The following is a 20,491-nucleotide window of genomic DNA, read 5'->3' as shown; positions in this document are numbered from 1 at the left end:
CATATATGCATGTGTGTACATCTATATGTATATATACAGAGATACATCTACATTTCGATCCAAGTACATGGACCCCCTGAAATCAATCCATATTCCCTGCTGTTGTCTTAAAAACCCCAGGTTAATGGGGTTTACTGCTAGATTTAGAGCTAGAAAGGCCATTGAAAGTCCAACACCCTCATTTTATCCATGCTGAAAGAAGTTAAATTATTTTCTTAGGATCACATAGCTAGCAAGGATTTGAACTCAGATTTTCCTGGCTCTAAGCCTAGCATTCTATCTATGGTGCCACTTATGTACCACCTAGCTGCCTTTGATCTCATTGAAACAATTGGTGCCCCATGGTGAATAACCAGAAAGTCTCTGAAGTGAAGCTTATTCTTCAAAAGGAAACACTGGCTCAAATGAATCTCGATTTGGTGGAACATGTTAAACAACATTTTAATTCATTTTGCCCACTTCAGTTATTATCTTCTTTAAGAACCCTGCTGCTCACATCCACCAATATGTCAGGGATAAAAATATAGAGAATCAGTTTTGTTTTCTATCACCCAGTCACAGACCACTTCCTAAAAGTGGCTCTTCACCCTGGCCCAGAGGGCTGAGGTACTGCTTGGGGATCAAGTGTGGGTGAACCCTTTATTGAAGAACACACAAGTATAGAGGGTGTCTAAACAGAACCCTTGATAATGTTAGTATTTAAAAATAGAATCAACATCCTGTTCATCCCAATTAGGCACATTGTTATAGAATGTTGTGATGTGATTAGTATGCTTCAGGGAGTACAATTTAATTTGTATTTTATTCAGATCCATCTAAGAGTCACGATATAATGGGGGTCCTGGTGTAGTTTTGGTTAAATCATTTTGTTCACCAAGAAGAGATTTCAAGGGGAAGCCAAGAATGTTAACTGCCCTTCTCTGAACCAAAGCAAAAAAACTAATGCAAGAAGATCATCACTATATAATCTCATTCCTTTCTTCTTGAGTGATGAAAAATCTTTTAAGAGAAAGATAAAAGAGGATAAGAAAGGGAGAAAACCAAATCTGTTGACCTTGAATAATGTAGGAATACAGAAAGATAGACATAGCTGAGACCTTTGAAGGCTAAACAACGTTTATGTGTGACCAAAAATATTTAGCCCATGAAAAATAAAGCTTCTTTTCTTCCTCTTCTACCAATCATTGTCACTAGAAATTTGCATGGTGTCCAACATGGAATGAGTCTACATTACTAGACATGACTACAACCACTTGACCAGCGCTAGGACTATTTGTGTTGGCTACCTCAAAAGAAAGTCCCTTAACTTGGGCAACAACATGCAACAAGATGATCCTTAGAAAAGCACAACTGAGATATATCATCAGGGAGAGTCCTGGGAAGTTGAATATTAATACTGTCTGTGACCTCCCTGATCTTAGCCTTCTGAGCCATTGGGGTAGTGGCAAAAGTGTTCATTTCAGGGAAATGGAATTAAAAGTTAAAAAAAAAAACCTATTGATATATACTTTCCAATTTTGAAAGTACCATGGCCATTGAGAAACATAACTAGTGTTTACATACTTTAATGTTTTCCATTAATTTAATCCTCCCAGCAAATCTGTGAAGTAAGAATCACAGGTATTATTCCCATTTTACAGATGAGGAAACAGTGGCTCTGGGAAATTAAGTGATTTGCCCATAGTGACACAACTAGTAAGCACCTGAGGTAGGATTAAAGTCCTGACTCCAGGTTCAGCATTCTTTCCACTAGATCTTCCTGTTCATGTGTATTTATTTGCATGTGGTACCAGAATGGTTAATGAGTCATGTTAAGAAACTATCAGATTCTTTGTCCTTGGTTATTTTTAAAGGTCTGATGCTGTCACCTTTCCCCAGTACTAATGAGTATTGATAACAGAAGGAGCATGGCTTTGACCTGAAGGCTTTGAAGGTGGAGATTAGATATGCAATTGGTATAAGACTGATCTCTGCTTTCAGACTGCTGGTGGTGAAACAAAATTACCCTGATATGATGAACAGTCTTGGTTTCATAATGATTCTAAGGTCAACAAAATGTGGATAAGTTATTATAGTAGTTCTGTTACAGATTTGCGCAATTTGGTAAGAGGCAAAAAAAATTAGCTATCTTATCATTTGCTAGGAGCAAATCTAGTGCAGTTTAGAATATTTTGCTGTAATACTGTTCTGGCTTATTGGAGTCTACACACACACACACACGTATTCTAGTCTAATTTATGCTCAATAATGTGTTGATAAATGTTTAACAATCATCTCTCTAAAAATGTAGCCCTCACTTTTAAGTTTAATCTGCATTATTAATATTTTCACCATCCTTTTCTTAAGTCTAGGCAATCAACAAAACAGTAATACAAACCCTATCTAATACCTTTTGCCAGTTTCCAAGATGGTAATGTTCACACAAAAAATTTAACAACTGACTCCTCTGAACCAATACAGCTGGTTCCAACACAACTGTGACTATACTGCATTATTTCAAATATCCATGATTTCATCAGTGTGAGTTTTTCTACCATTTTTGCAGATTGTTATCTCTCCATGTCCTACCTTAGCTGAGTTGATGGTCTCTGTGAGTCATCATGGGTGATAAAAGAAAACATAACAAGCCAACCATTCCACCAGCCCACCGAGAGTGTGCCTTTCTAAAACTTAGCTAGGCTGGTTCTCAGATGACAGACATATACTTTATTACTAGGGCCCATTCACAAAGTCATAGGTATACAATTAGAGAGCTGCAAGGGACTTTAGAAGTCATACATTTGACCACTACCAATACTGAGGCTAAGAATTATCAAATGACTTAGCAAAAGTCATCCAGGGAGTGACTCTAAATTCAGCATTTTCCCCCTCTCCCATGTTCTTTCTAGCTTAATAAAGCCTTCCAGAGCTTAGTAGGACCTTTACTGTGAGAGCCCAGGATCATTTCTGTGCCTCAGTGAAGCATGATAGAATTTGAATGAAGGAAATTCATACTTACCTGACAAAATAAAAAGAGATCTTCATGGAGGTAAATTTGTCATAAATAATTCACTTTTATTTTTATTCCTAGTGCCATAAGATGTATTGGAATTGTGCCATGTGGAGCACCTCCAGTAGGGGAAGAAAAACTCAACTGAACTATGTTCTGTTTCAACCCTTCTTAATGAAAGAAGTTGAATGTATAAATGTGTCATTTCCAATTCTATGAAGCGCAGGAGACCTGCCAGTCATAATTCCATTCTAGCAGGATCTAATTCTGAGCCTCAGTTTCAATTATCTCATCCCCCTTTGCAGGAAAGTCTTTCCAGAGAGGCAATTAGCATCTAAGAAATTAGCATAGGGCATGAAAAGCCCCCAAAAAGAGACACCCCCATCAGGGAATGGAAGAAAATTTCTAAGGATGATTGGTGGAAAGAGGGTCCTTTTGTAAAATTGTCTTGGGGGGAATGTCCAAAATTTAATAAACATCAAAAAAATTTTAATCAAATCACCTTACCAAACCTCAGTATATTCTCAAAAGTTGATGTTTCCCACTTTTCTCATCACTCTTTGGCTTGTTTATCCTGACAACAAACGTGTTATCTTCAAGAACCCAGCTATATCAATTCTTTGCATTTCTTCCTCCTTCTCCCCACCCCCAAGCCAAATTCAAAGGCTTTAGACAACTTGGGTCTTTCAGGAGAGTTGGGCAGAAATTCTTTATCCCAAACTTAAGATGTTTTTCTTTCCTGGGCAAGAATTTAGCTACAAAGAGTACCATTTCTCCCATTCAGTGGCATCTTTTGTATCACTGGGACAAAGTCCAAAAAGGAAAAAATAAAAGATCTGCAACCTTCCTAACCCATTCAGCACCTAGCATTAAACATAAATGTGCCATGCCATAGTCAATGGGATAAGAGCAGCTTATAAATAATCAATTGGAGCCTTAGTGACAATTTAAAAGAAACCACAGCACCTTCTTTTACACTGGAATCAGGGCTTGAAGTTTTTGTTCCAGCAAGGAGGCTTCTTTGCTCACCAGGCAATGTGACTTGAGAAAGACAGAGACTAGGTCCAAGATGCTGGGAGAGAGAAGAGGCTTTCCAGGAGTAAAAGTGTGTGTGTGTGTGTGTGTGTGTGTGTGTGTGTGTGTGTGTGTGTGTGTGTTTCTGTCACTAACCTATGTCTTATAATAGCTATGTCATGTCTTCCATCTAGGCTATATATGCCATATATAACGTATAATACTAGTTCCATGGCTCAAAGTTTTTCAGGGATAATTGGCACAGAATAAGAACTGAGAGACACAAGACTCAAATATGTGCTACTTCATATAGCAATAACTGGGGAATGTAGAATAAACCCATTCCACCGGATCATGACATAAATATGTTCAGAAGTGTGTTTTTCCGTTTTCTTTTCCAGAGAGTTTTGGCCATCCAAGAGGCACTTAGGCTCCAACTTCTCCTTTGGGGCTCAGGATCCAGCTCCCTTCAGGAGAATCAGAGAGGTCAGAGCTCCATTAGAGAATACTCAAGTGCAGACAGAGAGACCCCTTAGTCTGGCTAATAAGTCAGACAGAAAAAAAATGAACAAAGAATGACTGATCTCCCCTCTTCTCATTCTTTCTTCCTCACTCCTTTGAGACCTAAAGTACCAGTCTCCTGAGAGAGAGAAGGAAGGAGCGCAAATTTGTATCATGTTTTCTATTAAAAGACTCCTTCATTAGAAGTTAATGACCTGGTCTATAGACATAAAACTCTCCTCTTCCTCCTCCCCTCATCTTACAGAGATCATTTCACCATTCTCCACTCCAACTTTTTTCTTTCTCATAATATCACTCCCTTATGTCTCCAATCACCATTCTTATAACTTTTGAAACCAACAAACCCTTCCTTTTCTACCACTATCCTATATGTGCTGTCTTCTCAATTATAATGTAACCTCCTCAGGGGCAAAGACTAACTCTGCTTTTGTATTTGTATGCACAGTACTTAGTGCAGGCATTGGCACAGAGTAACCACTTAATATGTTCTTTTTCATTCATTCATAATAATATGATCACACACCCAAGGGTTTCCCATTTAGCTTAAGTCACTTGACACTCACTAGCTGTGTGACCTTGGGCAAGTCACTTAACCCTAATTGCCTCATCCTGGGTCATCTCCAGTCATCCTGATAAATATCTGGTCACTGGATTCAGATGACTGTGGAGGAGAAGTGAGGCTGGTGACCTGCACAGCCCTCCCTCACTCAAAACAAAGTCAAGTACAAGTCATACCATTATTTCTCTGATGGCATGGTCTTCTGCAAAGAAGGATGAACACACACACATACACACACACACACACACACACACACACTCAGTCATTGAGTATTCTATGAGATCTCTCTTGTCCTAATCTAAGCTCCAAGCACAGGCCTATGAAGAGCTGTACAGATAAATCCTGGTTGGGAGATCTTGACTAGATTCCTCCACATTTACTTCCTCAAACCAACAATCACTCCAAGATAACTCTGATCCTGTGTGATACACACTTCCATACACTGCTCCTCTGCACCCCAGTCCTTTGGTTCTCATGGGAATATTTCTAAAGTACATCAGGAAACGGCTTTCTTGGCTGGCTATGGATGACTAAGAACTCAAACAGCTCTTCCAAAATAAATCAAAGCGTGATTTAATAGGAGGGGATAAAAATCACGCAGTTCAACTCAATGAAGAAAAAGCACATGCTCAATGGAGTTTGAGTGTGATATTCTGTATTTTTGCAGCTTATATTTTCCAGATGAGCAGTTTAGAAATTTGCGATGTGAAATACATACTGTAAGTTTGGTGAAAATGATATTAAACGTACTATTTTCCTTCTTTACTGTCTTCTCACTACAATCTCAGTTTTCAGTGGTCTTCGGAGAATTTCAGGATGTGTGTGTGTGTGTGTGCACATGTGTGTGTGTGTGTGTGTGTGTGTGACCTGCTATATGTGTGATGTTCAGAATACTGGCCATTTGCTAGTAATGAAGATAATGCCAACCTAACACATGCCTCTTTTCTGTTTCATGTTAACTTTTTCAAAGTTATGAAAGTAAATAAAGGGAGTGAAAGCTAAAGTGATAGAAAATCACGGGAGAGACCAGAAGTTGAGGGAGTTGTTTGGAGAAAACTAGCTGTGAAGAAGAGCTGTTTGCCAGCCAGCGTTTAAGAAGTCAGGCCATTACTGGCTCCAAATGGAGGACAGATGAAATTCTAGGCTCTGGAGGAAATAGAGAAAATGCTAGGAGATTTTAGATCATCATGAGGATAACACAACCTTATTTGGGAAAAATAGCTAGTGACCACAGGGAGAATATGATTTCATCATTAAAGTAAATGCTCCACTAAGCCTTCTTTGCTAATTTCTTCCTATTAGGTGCTATATAAAAATGGAACTAGGCAATGTGTTTTGCCCTCCAGTAGCTTATCACTTGAATTATTCCCCACAATGCAGTAAGTAGCTTATTATTCTAAAAAGCTCTCCACCTTCATTTTGAACCTTTCAGGAAACTTTCCAATTGAGTATAATTTATTAATCACCACAAAGCTCTTCCTTGGAAAGAAAAGAGAGCCACAACGCAAAGATTTGAAAGGTAGAAGACCAAAAACATCGTTTTAAAACAGTTTCTCCTACCCAAAGCTGAGCTCTTATCTCTTGGAGTGAAACCAAGAGCCTGATGGAGTTGGGGAAGAGAGAGTTTTGAAGTACTAAGTTCTGCCTAACTCTCTATGGACTGGATTAGTGGAATTGGTTGGATCCATGGGGGCTCCTTTGGCCCTGCTGTGTTATCTATGTGTTTGTTTATTTTTGCGAAGTAAAGTGATTTATTCTCTCCAGCAGGAAAATCCCAGGAAAATGCAATTTCAACAGTCTTCATCCTGATACCTAAAGATGCTGAAACTGCTAAAAAAAAAAAAGTGGTTGTGCAGGGCCTCTTGGGAACTGGGGCTCATTTGCACTGGAAACAGAGTTGGGGGTGGGAGGAGGGAAGGCATGTTGCCTAAGCCATCAATGTTTTTACTCCAGAGTTTCAGATTTGTTTTTTAACCAAAAATCTGATCTCTTCTCCACTTCGTATTTTCCTCAGTTAAGTCATCAGCTGATGGGAATAGAGAAGATGCTGTCCATCTCTACTTTTCTATCACCTTCCATAAAATATCTTATTTCTCATGTAAGAGTCATAAAGCTTGTCAGCAGACTGATTAGGTCAATCACTTGTAATTGCTCTAACCCTACCCATTTGGATCTATTGGCTTAACAGAAGACTTATACTAAACAACACTACTAAGCCCTTTTCCATGAGCAAAGGGCAGTATGGAGCCATGTCAAGGACCCACGAAAATCCTTAATCTATATTTTGTAAATCCTAATCTATAGCTGAATGCCCAACTTGAGCTTTTTTCAGTCTTAGTGAAAGAAAACAGAATCTGACCTGTTATTTAATATGACCAAAATCCAGAAATCAAGTTCTATATTCCCTAGAAGCAACTTCTGATTATAAAGCAAAAATTTTAAGATTCTTCATCAAGAGAGAATAAGCAACTCCAATCCTTTGTTGCTTAGACAAAGAAATTGGAGAGTAGGATAAAGAAGCAAAGCTAACCAGAGAAAATTAAGGCTATATAATTATTATTAATTATTAACAATAATTGACTATATATGATATGGTATCATTACAATATATACTATCTATTATATTATTACTACTAACAATTATAACAATAATTCACATGCAAATGCTGTTTTCAGCTTTTCCAAAAGTGTTTTCCTCACCACTTCTGAAGTAGACAGTGTATATTATTATAATCTTCATTTCATAGATGAGAAAACTGAGGCTCAGAGAGTCTGGGCTCCCCATCATTACATAGCTGGTAAGTAACAGAACTGAGACTCAGGACCAAGTCTTTTGGCTACCAAGTCCAAAGCCAATGCCAATGGTCTTTTAAACACCAAGTAACAGTGATTGAATCATCTGATTCTGTTCACCAGAGAAGTATCTGGCCCTGAGGAATGCAACTTTCACCTTAGGGATTATCTACATCTACCCAGCTGGGCAGTAGTCCAGAGGAAATGCCAAGCTTTCTGTGGTTTTCACAGAGTGAATGGCCTTCTCCATCACAACTCTTCTTCTCTCTGAAGGGAAGCTCTGACTTGTAATCTAGGGGGAGTGGATTATTTTAGCTTTATCCAATTGAAGGCCCCTACCTTTGGTAATCTCAGCCTCTTTTTTGAATGTGTTATATTTCAAGGAGCCCTAGTCATATGACTTTGCCTTGTTGGATCTATGCTTAACTTCATATTTTTATCCTTGATTTAGAATTAATAGAAGCAAATAAATAATATGTAACATAAAAAGTAATATATAATAAGACATCTTTCTCTTGGAAGTACCCCACCTGTAGACTCTTCTGTACCTCAAGTCTCCAGATGGTACAGAAGTTGCTTTCGAATGAGAGGTTCCAGGAAATAACCAGTTTCATTTTGCCTAGTGCTCCTTGCCTTTACCTCCTCTCAAAGGGACAGGGATTATGGACAATACAACAAAGTTCTGGCTGATGTTTGATTCATGCATCCAGTTGGGCCAATCACTACATAAAGGATTTGGGAATTCTAATTCCATTCCTTTCTCAGATCATGGGGCATGGAACTTGGGGTCCTCTGTAAACTGGAATTCCTGGAGTTTATTGCCTTTCCCAGTCTCTGCTGGCTCATCACTGGCTGGAACCTCTGATTTATTCTTACTTCAGAGAGTTCATTGCAGAGGTAGGGGGATTATGGAAGAACAAGCTGAATATGGAGAGAACATCATTCTGTAAAAGAGGCAGATAGAGCAAGTGGGCCTCAATGTCATGATTCTAATAAATCTGTGCTCTCTCATCAATGGAGGTATTTCTTTCAGTGATTTCAATTATAACCAATCCATTTCTTCCCATCCTATCTATGTCTTCTCATAAACACACCACAGTGGGGGTACTCAAAGATCCTTTCATTATGTAACTACTGTCGGGTAACCAACAAGCACATAGAATGTCCATTGTTTCCTCCTTGCTCTGCTCTGTTCAGTCCTACCTTTCTCTAATGGCATCTCTTTTAGGTGGAAAAGTATATTGAAATTAAGCCAAAGGTCTCAAAAACCTGAAATAAACCTATAGGGTCTTTGTCGTCATAATGAGAAAGTACCTCCTTAGGAAAGAAACCAATGATTTTAATGACTCCATACTTGAACCTGCAAACTGAATAACATCATTCCTTTATTTTAAAGACACCAGTAGAAAGCTAGACTAAATGTGGGTCAAAAGCAACAGAGCCTAAGCTGTCTTCCAAAAGGCACTTTCCCTTGGGCTTTCTATCTTTTCGTAATAGAATTTGGATTTTTTCCTTTTCTCCAAACTCTTAGCTTTCCTATTTCTTTACCCTTACACAAACAAGTATTTATTAAACTCCATGACATCGTCAACATTCACTTTTGTTACAAAAGATACTCATCTATCCCTTTTATGATGATCATTCTCTCTGGACTCAGTCTGCAGCTAGACTACTGGCTTCTGGAGTATGGCCTACCCCCAAATGCAAGACAGACAACACCTATTTTTCAAGTGGTATTACTGGCTCAGGTGAATTCCATCTTATCAGTCATGGAATGTTTGACATTGCTGTGTCAGGGAGCAGTATATCAAAATCTTTGAATTAATCAAATGTATTGCCATGCTATTTTTACTCCATATTGAAGCTGGTTAATTTATTACCAGACTGGAGTTGTCACCTTATAGACCAATGTCCCAAAGAGTTTGTCAGTGCTTAAATTTCAATTTGTTAAAAAAAAAAACAAAACTACTTCTCCTATCCCTTCAAGCTTCATGCAGATAGAGTCTAGATAAATAAGCTAGTTCAATATAATAAAAGTAGATATGTGCCTTGAGCAGGATGCTAAAGATAATGGAGTCTGGATTTTTTCTGAAAAGTGAATATATCCTTGACCACGCCCCACATAGGACCATACTGTTGTCTGCTTCCTGGGTTATGCAGACAAAGAGACCAAGGCAGCTACTAGAGAACAGAGATAGAAAACATTAGGACCAGAGGGGTAGTGCCCTATCTTGAGGTAACCTGGGAGCAAATGATTAATTGTTTGATAGAAGATGGGAAAGGACCATATTATCCAGAGCCTAACAGAAAGCTCTAAGTGTAGGGCTTTACTTCTTGGTAAAACATCTTTTCCCTGCTTTTTACAAATAGGGGAGAAGATAACAAGTTACCAGGCACAAGTACAAGGCAATGTGGCATGGCAGATATAATGCTCAGTTTAGAGTCAGAAAGAGCTAAGTTCAAATTCCACCTCTGACACTTACTAGTTCTATAAACACAGGTAAATCACTGGACCACCCAAAGGCTTAAGTTATAAGAGATCTGATCTGCCTGAGTGAATGGAATTCCCATGGCCTTGAAATCCACAGCTGCTTTGCCTATCAGCTTAATACAAGACAAAGATCTCTCAGGACTTTGGAGCCCAGCTGTTTCACAAGAATTGGAGCAATTGAATCTTGAGGAAGGAGAGAAGATGTCCAAAGTTAACTAAGTTAAGGAAGGAAAAAACATATCCATGAAGGGAAAGTTGGGATAACCAGCCAGTTTTGAGTACAAAGACAATTGAGTCTAGCAAGACTTTGGCCATCACACCTACTTAATTAATGATAACCTCATTGGTTCTTTGTGGCCATGGCCCTCCAGGTACATAAAGGGATTCAACTGAACTGGGTTTTGAAATCTATCTCTGCTCTAACAAGCGGTACCAAACCTTAATATCTAGTCAAAGCTCACTTAGACTCAAGTTCTGCATGGGGGCAGGTCAATCCCATGAACACAAGTCGTAGGAACAATTATATTTGGTCTCCTTTATTTTTTTCTGACAGTATGGTGCAATGGAATGATCACTGGATTTGGTGCTAGTGGACCTGGGTTCAAATCCTGGCTTTGCTACTTGTGTGACCACCAGTAAGTCACTTACCTTCTCTAGGCCTTAGTTTCCTCATTTAAAAATTAAGGGGTTGGACTACATGGCTTCTAATATCCCTTCCAGTTCTAAATGTGTGATCTATGTGTTTCAGGGACTTGACAAACTTGGCAAGAGAAGTAATAGCCAAGGAGAGGTGATGGCCGCAATTGCTGATGAGGAAGATCCTGACAGCTAATGAATGATAATAAATCTCCAGCTTTTATTAAAGAACAATGACTTCTTGGCAGAGCTAATGACTTCCTTCTGACTTTCATGTGGTAAATTTTTATTCAGTTTCAGATCAAGCCAACAGGTATTAATTTAGTCTTCATTGTGTGCCCTGTATTATGCTATGTCCCTATGACAGATGTAAAGAAGTACATCATAAATTTAGATCTGGAAGGAGATTTAAAGGCAATATAGTCCAACTTCTTTATTTTACAGATGAAGAAACTGAGACTGAATGAGATAAAGTGACTTACCAAGGTCACCGGACAGTTTCAGAGCAGGAATTTGAACTCACCTCCTCTGCCTACATAATTCAGGATCAAGGGCTGACTATTAAGTATGCTCCTTTTCCATCATTCTTAACATTAACTAATTTCAATGTATTTGCCCCTAAACATTAAAATCATATTCAAAGGTTCATGGTGATATGGTTTTTATTGTACATTTAATGCTATAAATACTATGAATTTATTATAAACTCAGAAGGTTTATAATCTATTTGGGGTAACAAAACACCCACTTATAAATCAGAGAGTAAAATGTGTGTTTGCATGTATTTAATTAAGTTGATAAATGTCATAATATGCAACACAAAGCACAAACACAAATAATTCAGAGATGGGGAAAAAGCACTATAAACCTGGGTAAGCTAGAAAGCCTTCATAAAGGAAATATGCCTTGAAGGAAGTGCAGGTTTCATTTATATTTGAGGGTACAATTTCTTGTCAAGGAGGAATGGACCCTATTCTTAGGAGTCTGAAAGGAGCACTACCAATGTCTTCCATCTCTGACTCCATATTCACCCTTAAAAACCTAGAAATCAGTTCTCTCATTTTCTCAAACCATCAGATAATAAGTTAAATTTCTAACAAAGCCTTTCCAATGCAGACACCCATGGGTAAATACTAACACTTCTCTTACTCAGAACAACTATTTCCAGGCATCATTTGCACCCACTGAAATTACAAGTATAACAAACATAGTTATCCCATTGGCAGGTAAACGTAATTAAGTAAAAAGTATCACATCCAATAGTTGATTGTATTAATAAAAGGATTTTTCCTCCAGAGATCATACTGAAGTCATTTTCCAGCCTGGATCATGTTTTTAAAGCTTTTACTCTGAATTCAAATTGTAAAATAATTTCTCACTCAAAATCGGTGCTCACCCAATGCTCACAAACACCCACGCGACTGGAGCAGCTGTGAATAGAAAGGTCTTTAAGAAAAATCCCTGGATTATTGGATAAATAGTGCCGTGAAAGGCTCAGAATATTGCATAGAAAAGTAAGTTCAGCCAAGATTCAACTTATTGATGTGTAAGCATGTTGACTTAGTCCAAGAATTTTATGTAAAAGGGAAAAAGAGTAGACACATTGGGAAGAGGCTTCATTCACCAATCTGAAAAATATGATCTTCCTGGTATAAGGCATATAAGGTATGTGATGCCAATAATGTGTTTGTTGGATGTTTATATAGATAGGTAACTCTACTGGAGGCATTGACAGGTATCTTTGGAATTTTGTCAACTCCTCTCCAAGGGAAATAGTGATCCTGACCTTGAGGGGACTAGGAGAAGAGCTAAGAGGCTGGTCACTCTGTTGTCTTCTGAGAGAGGGATATCAGATTAGAATTATAAATAGGTGACATAAGTATACACATAGATGATATAAACATACATGTAGATGATATAAATATAGATATTCAATTCAGCAATTTTGGGGGGGGTCTCATTTAGCAGGGTGTTGACCTGCTTTTCATGCTTTTCTTGCATCTCTCTCATTTCTCTTCCCAGTTTTTACTCCACCTCTCTAACTTGATTTTCAAAATCCTTTTTGAGCTCTTCCATGGCCTGAGCCCATTGAATATTTATTTTGGATGTTTGGGATACAGAAGCCTTGACTTCTGTGTCTTTCCCTGAGGGTAAGCATTGTTCTTCCTCATCAGAAAGGATGGGAGGAGATATCTGTTCACCAAGAAAGTAACCTTCTATGGTCTTATTTTTTTTTCCCTTTTCTGGGCATTTTCCCAGACAGTGACTTGACATCTGAGTTTCCTCTCCACACCCACCTCGCCTCCAGATCCACCCAGCTAGCACTTGGGGTCTGAGATTCAAATGCTGCTTCCCAGCCTCAGGGCTTTTGGCAGGGGCAGGGCTGCTACTCACTGTGAGATTAAGTTCAGGTGCTCAGGTGGGGGCAGGGCCACCCTACAGGGCTCAGTTCCCTCAGGGGGTTTACTTGGAGACCTTCAACAATGGATCCGAGCTCCTGCCTACTTTGGGAGCCCCTTTCTGCTCCTGCCTCTGCTGCTGCCTCCCAAGGGGGCCTGAGTCATGGGGACACCCCACTCCCCTCTCAGCAAGCTAAAAAAACCCTCTCACTGACCTTTGGTGCCTGTGGGTGGAGGGACCTGAGCGGCAGCTGGAGATTCTGTCCCTGAAGCCTGCTGGGATCTGCTCCTCTTGGTGCCACGAGGCCAAGGCAGGGCTGAGCTCTGCTCGGGGGTCCGGTGTGCAAGGGACCTTTCATGTCAGTTTTTCAGGTCTCTCTGGAACAGAAATCTCTACTCTGTTGTACTGTGGCTTCTGCTGCTCCAGAATTTGTTGGGAGTTCTTTACAGGTATTTTATGGGCTGTGGGTTAGGAGCTAACATATGTATATCTTTCTACTCTGCCATCTTGGCTCCTCCCCCTATTCAATTCTATCCAATAAACATTAAGTTCATATTATGTGCCTGGCACTGTGCTAAACACTGGGAATAAAAAAAAAAAAAGACAATCCCTGCCCTTAAGAAACTTACAATCTAATGGAGGAAAGACAATACACAAAAGGGGACATGAAAGGGAGGATACCAGGGAGTAACTGGCTCGGGGACATCTTGTTCTAGGAGTTGAAACTAGGCATAGCAGCAGATAGGTGCAGAGTGGAAATAAATATTAATATTGATATCAATATAGACATAGACCCTCAAAAAATAATGCTGATTGAGGGACAAATTGGTTGATAATAACAACAAAAAGTCTTTTCTGGACACTATTCTTAAGGGGGAGAGTACCCCAAGCTTACACCTATCAGTTTCACCTTTTCCTGCCAAATACTGGATTATACAGAAGAACATCACAAGTAGTGAACAGTGAGTAAGTTCATCTAAGTAGCAAAGAGATGTTATAATGATTAAACTATACAAGTAAAGATGCAAGTGTAAATGAGTTTCATAGATGACAATGAGATGAAGTTTCACTCAATCAAGAGAGAGAGAAAGAGGTCTTCATCTCTCACAAAGGCAAATTCCCTGGAGTCTCTAAGGAGGCAGGTTGACATGTTGAGAAGCCAGCTTGCTCTACATATCTGCAAAAGAGTCTTTCTTTTCTGCCTGGTGTCAGTTCCAAAAAGAATCAGCAACCATATAAGTATCTCTCACAAAGAAGAAATAAAAAATGTCTCTCTTCTCCAAAGCTCAAAGGCAAACTCTCCTCATCACACAAGCAGGTAGCATCACATCAACATTCTCTCCACCAAATACAAGAGTCTTGTGTAAAATGCTCCAGATTTTGCAGGGAAGCCAGGTTACACTGGTAAGGGTTACACAAGACCAGAGGGACCAATCTTCAGCTTTGGTTCTGGTTGTTAATCACAAACCCAGGAAAGGAAGATAAGCTTACAAACAGTTCTGTTAATTTCTCAAGCACTTCAGAAACAATGAGTACGGGCATAGTTTGTATAAAGGAGTCCTTTTGGATAAGCTCCTTATCAAATTTGCAGATAACACAAAGCTGGGAATGATAGCTAATACATTGGATAATAGAGTCAGGACTGAAATCTATCTCTGCAGGCTAGAATACTGGGATGGACCTGATAAGGTGAAATTTCCGAGGGATAAACACAAGTTTTTACATTTGGGTTCATGAAATTGACTTCATATGTACAAGATGGTATTCCAATGTGGTAATTTACACACATATAAGTTGAACATATTAATAGTACTCATTGGACATATTAATAGTAATTAGTAATAATCTATTAATAACTACTAACATACTAATAATAATTAGTAACAGCCAACATTTCTATAGTTCTTTAAGGCTCACAAAGCACTTTACATAATTATCTCCTTTTTATCTTCACAGCAATCATGTGAAGTAGGTACATTTTAGAGTTGAAGAAACTAAGGCTGAGAGGTTAAGGAATTTGCCCAGGGTCACACAGAAAGAAAGCGTCTGAGGCAAGATTTGAACTCTAAAGGAACCTCCTTTCCATATGCCACTTAGCTGTATGATTAGGCAGCGGATGACATGAAAAAGTCTGTGGTTTTGGCAGACAGTAACCTGAATGGTGAGTCTAATGTGACACAACAAATGGGAAAACTTGGGGCCCATTAAGAGCAACATAGTATCCAGAATTAGGGAGATGATAGTCTCACTATATTCTGATCTGATGGGTGCATCTGTTATCTTGTTTTAAGTACTAGATGCCACAGTTTAGGAAGGGTTTTTCTAAGTTGGAGCATAAACAAAGGAAAGTCATTGGGATAGTCAGGATTCTTGAGTCCATGCAGTAATGAGACTGACATAGTGAAGGAAGGACCTGGGCTCAAGAGAATGAATGGACTAAGCCTTTACTAAGTGCCTACTATGCACCAGGCACGGTGCTAAACACTTTACAAATATCTTCTTTGAGAATATCTAAAAGAGAAAAGAGAAAACTCAGTGGGGACGGAATAGCTGTCTTTAAATATTTAAAGAACTGTCACATGGAAGAGAAAGTAGACATGGTGTGTTTGGCCCCAGAGGACAGAATCAGGAACACAGGGTGGAGATTGCAAAACAAATTTAATCTTAATGTAAGGACAAATTTCCTAACAACAATTAGAGCTATTCCAAAGGGAAATGGCTGCTTCCGGAAGGAGGGAATCCCCTCCCCTCCTTTGGAATGTTTCAATTAAAAACTGAAGGACCACTTGTCAGGATGCTTTCCTGGCTAAGGATTCTACTTCATGACCATTGAGGTCATTTCCAGTGCTCAAAGTTAGGATACTAGATTTGTGTGCCAAGTGATTTTACTTCTTTCCTTCAGAGATGTGTTTCATAATCTGGTTATTTTTACTGTTACTACCACCAGAATATTCAGTTTAAATTTCACTTCCTAAATCTTATTTCCTTACAAAGCATTCTAAAGGCTCCAGTTCTTTTATGTCATCAGCATTTGCACTTTTCATGGATATTTGTGCTCCTATTAATGAATTTCTGTGATACAGTAGCTTTCAACCACTGTAGTAACTGTGTATAGTTCTCAATACCCACTTCAGAGATGAATGGGAGGCACTAGAACTACATTTTACATATGAAGAAACTAAGAAAAAGAAAGGTATCCTGTTAAACATAACTTAGTAAGCTCATATCACTGAAGAATACAAAACTATTTAGTAATTAATCCCCTTCAGAGGTGGCCTTCTTGGGTCCTTTTGACTGAGTCCAAGTTCTATAAAACAAATCCTTTTATTAAGGGGATATGTTCTGTGAAGCTTGGATTCAGTCAAAGAGCTGCACTTGAAGACCTAGAGGGCCACATGTGGCCTCGAGGCTACAGGTTTCTCACCTCTGCGGCCTAGATGACTACAGATGATGGGGACACAAGAAGGCTGATACCAGGCTGGAGTTAGATTTCAGTAACTCCTGTTTTAGAGAACAGGATTTTAGAAACAGAAAATTAGAGAATAGAAAGGAATCTGACCCTACATTGCGCCCAACTCAGAATCAAAACATTCAGTACAGACTTTGCAGAAAAAACACAAGAGATAAAAAGAGCACTTAGAGTGTCGTCTCTTTCTTATCATTGAGAATTTCAAGGGAGAATCATAAAGTATCCTGAGGCTGAGTTATATTCAGTACTGTCTGTCAAGACGAATTAGGACAAAGCTAAAGCACACCTAGGTAACTCCCCGAAAGAGCTTTTAATGATGTTTCTAAACATTTGCTGGAAACTTGTGGTCTTGGGAGGGAGGATTTTCTTTTATTTAAAATATTTAAAATGACTGGCATTGTAGATTGGCCTCCCCTAACTACCAGGTCATCAGCAGATGTACACATGAATTCCTAATGTGGTGAGTTGGTGTCCACCCATATCAATACCTTCTCATGACTGTATGGAGATGTATCTTCTCTGCATGGGTATCCATATGTATATGCTTCAGGTGTACATTTCTTTGTATATAGAAATGTATATCACAAATCAATCAGAAAACATTTTATTATGTGCAAGGGCTATATAGTTATAGTCTTGTTGTTTTAATATTGCTAAATATAAACATCCCAAGAGTAGGCTAGTAGAGACATAAACATCCTTCAGGTCATAAAACCTTGGTTCATATCCCTCCCTCGCCCCCAACATATACTAGCTTGGGCTACAATCAACAAATCACTCAACCTCTCAACCCTAGAAGGGTGTAAATTACAGTTGCTAAAGGACATCAGCGTAGAAATTCTAGAGTATTTGCCATTTAGAATTTGATAAATTTGAGGACAGAGACTATGCTTTTCCCTTTTCATATCTAGCATTTAGCATATTGCTTGGCATACAGGAAGGATTTAATAAATGCTACATGCAAACAGTTGTGCACACCTAGCTAGTAAATGTCTGAGCCTGGATCTGAAAACAGGTCTTCCTGACTCTAGACCCTCTACTCTGCCAATAAGGGTAGGGATAGAGAAAAGGCCCCCAGAACAATAGTGACAGCAATCTCAGTTTTATACAGATGCTTAAAGAATTGTTGTCCCAGCATGTAGAGGTATCTCATGATTTTATTTATTCTTTCTCAAAATCTCTCTGCTTGGAGGAAGGGAAGAAACTGAGAAATCGTAAGGCTTTTGAACATGGTGAGGTTGAGAACACAAAAGTTAGCATTCCTTGCTAGGGCAACATACACACACACACACACACACACACACACACACACGCGCGCGCGCGCGCGCGCACACACAGGAAACAGAAAATCTTTGATTTCTTCTTGAATTATAGTTTCTCCTCAAGATATTCCTCCTACATTGACTTGGCAGGACAGGTGAGAGAGGGCTTTTCTCTGTTACCAGCTCCATATAAGGGATGTAGACATCACTACTGTCCTTTACATCATCTCTAGAAAAGAGTAGTTTATCAGTGCAATTGAGGATTTTTTATTTGTTGTTTTAATTTTATCTCTACTTTGATTTCACAATTTCTCTTTCTGTGTTTGGTTGGGTCTTTTGATTTGTTGCCATAAAGAAGCCTGTTCTTTGAATGGGTGTATCTCACTCAAAGTGAGAATGTGATAAGATTTAGCCTGAAAGGACCAGGGTCTCCCATTGCATCTGGACCATCTCCAGACATCCTGATGAATATCAGACCACTGGACCCAGATAGCTCAGGAGAAGAAAGTGAGGTTGGTGACCTTGCACAGCCCTCCTTCCCTCAAATCAAAGTCAACTGCAAGTCATGTCATCATCTTGATGTCATGGTCCTCTTAGTGAACCAAGGACAAACACAACAACAAGAAAAGAGCAGTACAATCTTCCCAAATGATGTTTTTTAGAGGTTGCCTAAACATCATGATTTCATGTCATTCATGATTTTGCCACTGATTGACATCCATAAGTCACTGGAGGCACATTATGAAAATTAAGCAAACCCAGAAGATACACACAAATGCTCACACACATGTGCATCCCTAACCACCACTGCTAGTTACAATAGCATGAAGAAATACATACGGCATAGGAATCAAAATAAGTCAGGGGGAATGAATTCCTATAAAACAGATCACTAGTCAGAGAAATGAGATAGCAGGATCCAGCTTTTGTTCTTGTCTCACTCCTATAAAGAGAACATTAACCTAACAAGACACTGAACAACTTTCCAATTGTCTTCTGAGGTAGAGGAATACCAGACTAAGGAGTGGCACCTTACACATACTGGGTACTTAATAAATGTTTCTTTAATTAAATTGAATGGAGTCCTGAGTAAGAGTGAATAAGGACAACCTGCTTTCATTAGCATGCCATTGCCTACATATTAAGTACAAAAAACATAGCTACAGTTAACCTGCCCAGCCCCATTTTATTTATTTCTCTTTATGCATTCTATATTTCTACCAAGACAGACTATTTGTTAACTCTTATTTTCATTCAGCCTTCTTCCCATCTCTCTGCATTTATATGTAATGAATGACCACTTGCCTGGCATCAAATCCTCATCAACTTCATTTTCATCTGTCCACGTCCCTCTCTTTCTTTAAGGCCTACCTTAAATTCTGAGGCAGCTAGGTGGTAGAGTGGATAGAGCACCAGTGCAGGAGTTGGGAGGACCTGAGTTCAAGTCTAACCTCAGACACTTGACACTCACTAGCTGTGTGACCTTGGGCAAGTCACTTAACCCCAAATGCCTCATCCTGGGTCATCTCCAGTGATCCTGATGAATATCTGGTCTCTGAAATCATATGGCTCTGGAGGAGAAGTGAATCTGGTGACCTGCACAGCCCTCCATCAATCAAAACAAAGTCAAGTGCAAGTCGTCATTATTTCTCTGATGTCATGGTCTTCTTTGGCAATGAAGGACCAATACACACACCTTAAATTCTACTTCTTCAATTAATTTTTCCCTGACCCTTTTCTTCAACTCCTTCCAAGATGAAAATGATAACTCCCTCTTAAATTTTTTTTATGTCACTTTGTCTGGACCTGTCTTTCACACTTATCTCACTCATTTTTTATTTAAAATTATGTATGTACTTGTTCCTCCTTCCTCATTAAATTGGGAGCTAATTGAGAGTACCTCCTATATTGGATCTGTTGTTGTATCTGTAATACCTGTTCCAGTGATTTGGATTTAATAGGTGCTTAGCCAATGTTTATTGAATTAAATGGAAGAATAGATACTAAGAGAAGAAAATGAACAACTCCATCTCAAGGAAACTCCCTTTTCCACCATTCCAACGATATTGTATGGCCATGAACCATGGAATATTCTAGTGTCAGAAGAATTGAAGTTGAAGGTCACTCAAAGAGTAATGAAGATCTCATAGGAGTCTTGAGTGGGTTGCAAACATTACTAACAAGAAATTATATAGGAGAAGCAGTATAAAATATTTATTAAAGAAATGTATGAATTAAAGGAAAACAATGGCCCAGTTATATAGAAACAATGTACAATCCCATACTCCAAAGGTAGCTGTGCAATTTCAAGAGAATGCAAGGAAAGTCTACATTACATTGAGTAAATCTTCTATTG

The 20,491-nt window shown here is 38.9% G+C and overlaps 1 protein-coding gene across 1 annotated transcript in view; it reads left to right on the top strand.

Moving 5' to 3' along the window:
- SLCO3A1 (solute carrier organic anion transporter family member 3A1) overlaps positions 1–11,650 on the top strand; it is a 366,118-nt gene extending 354,468 nt beyond the window's left edge. Inside the window, exons 11-12 of the mRNA XM_072617496.1 lie at positions 10,922–11,003; positions 11,117–11,650. Coding sequence (XP_072473597.1) covers positions 10,922–11,003; positions 11,117–11,162 — 128 coding nt within the window. The 3' untranslated portion in view covers positions 11,163–11,650. The remainder of the gene's footprint in view (positions 1–10,921; positions 11,004–11,116) is intronic.
- Positions 11,651–20,491: the final 8,841 nt, after the last annotated feature.

Source organism: Notamacropus eugenii, chromosome 1 (genome assembly GCF_028372415.1).
Source record: "Notamacropus eugenii isolate mMacEug1 chromosome 1, mMacEug1.pri_v2, whole genome shotgun sequence".
Taxonomy (NCBI): Eukaryota; Metazoa; Chordata; class Mammalia; order Diprotodontia; family Macropodidae; genus Notamacropus; species Notamacropus eugenii.
This window is presented reverse-complemented; position numbering and strand designations above follow the sequence as displayed.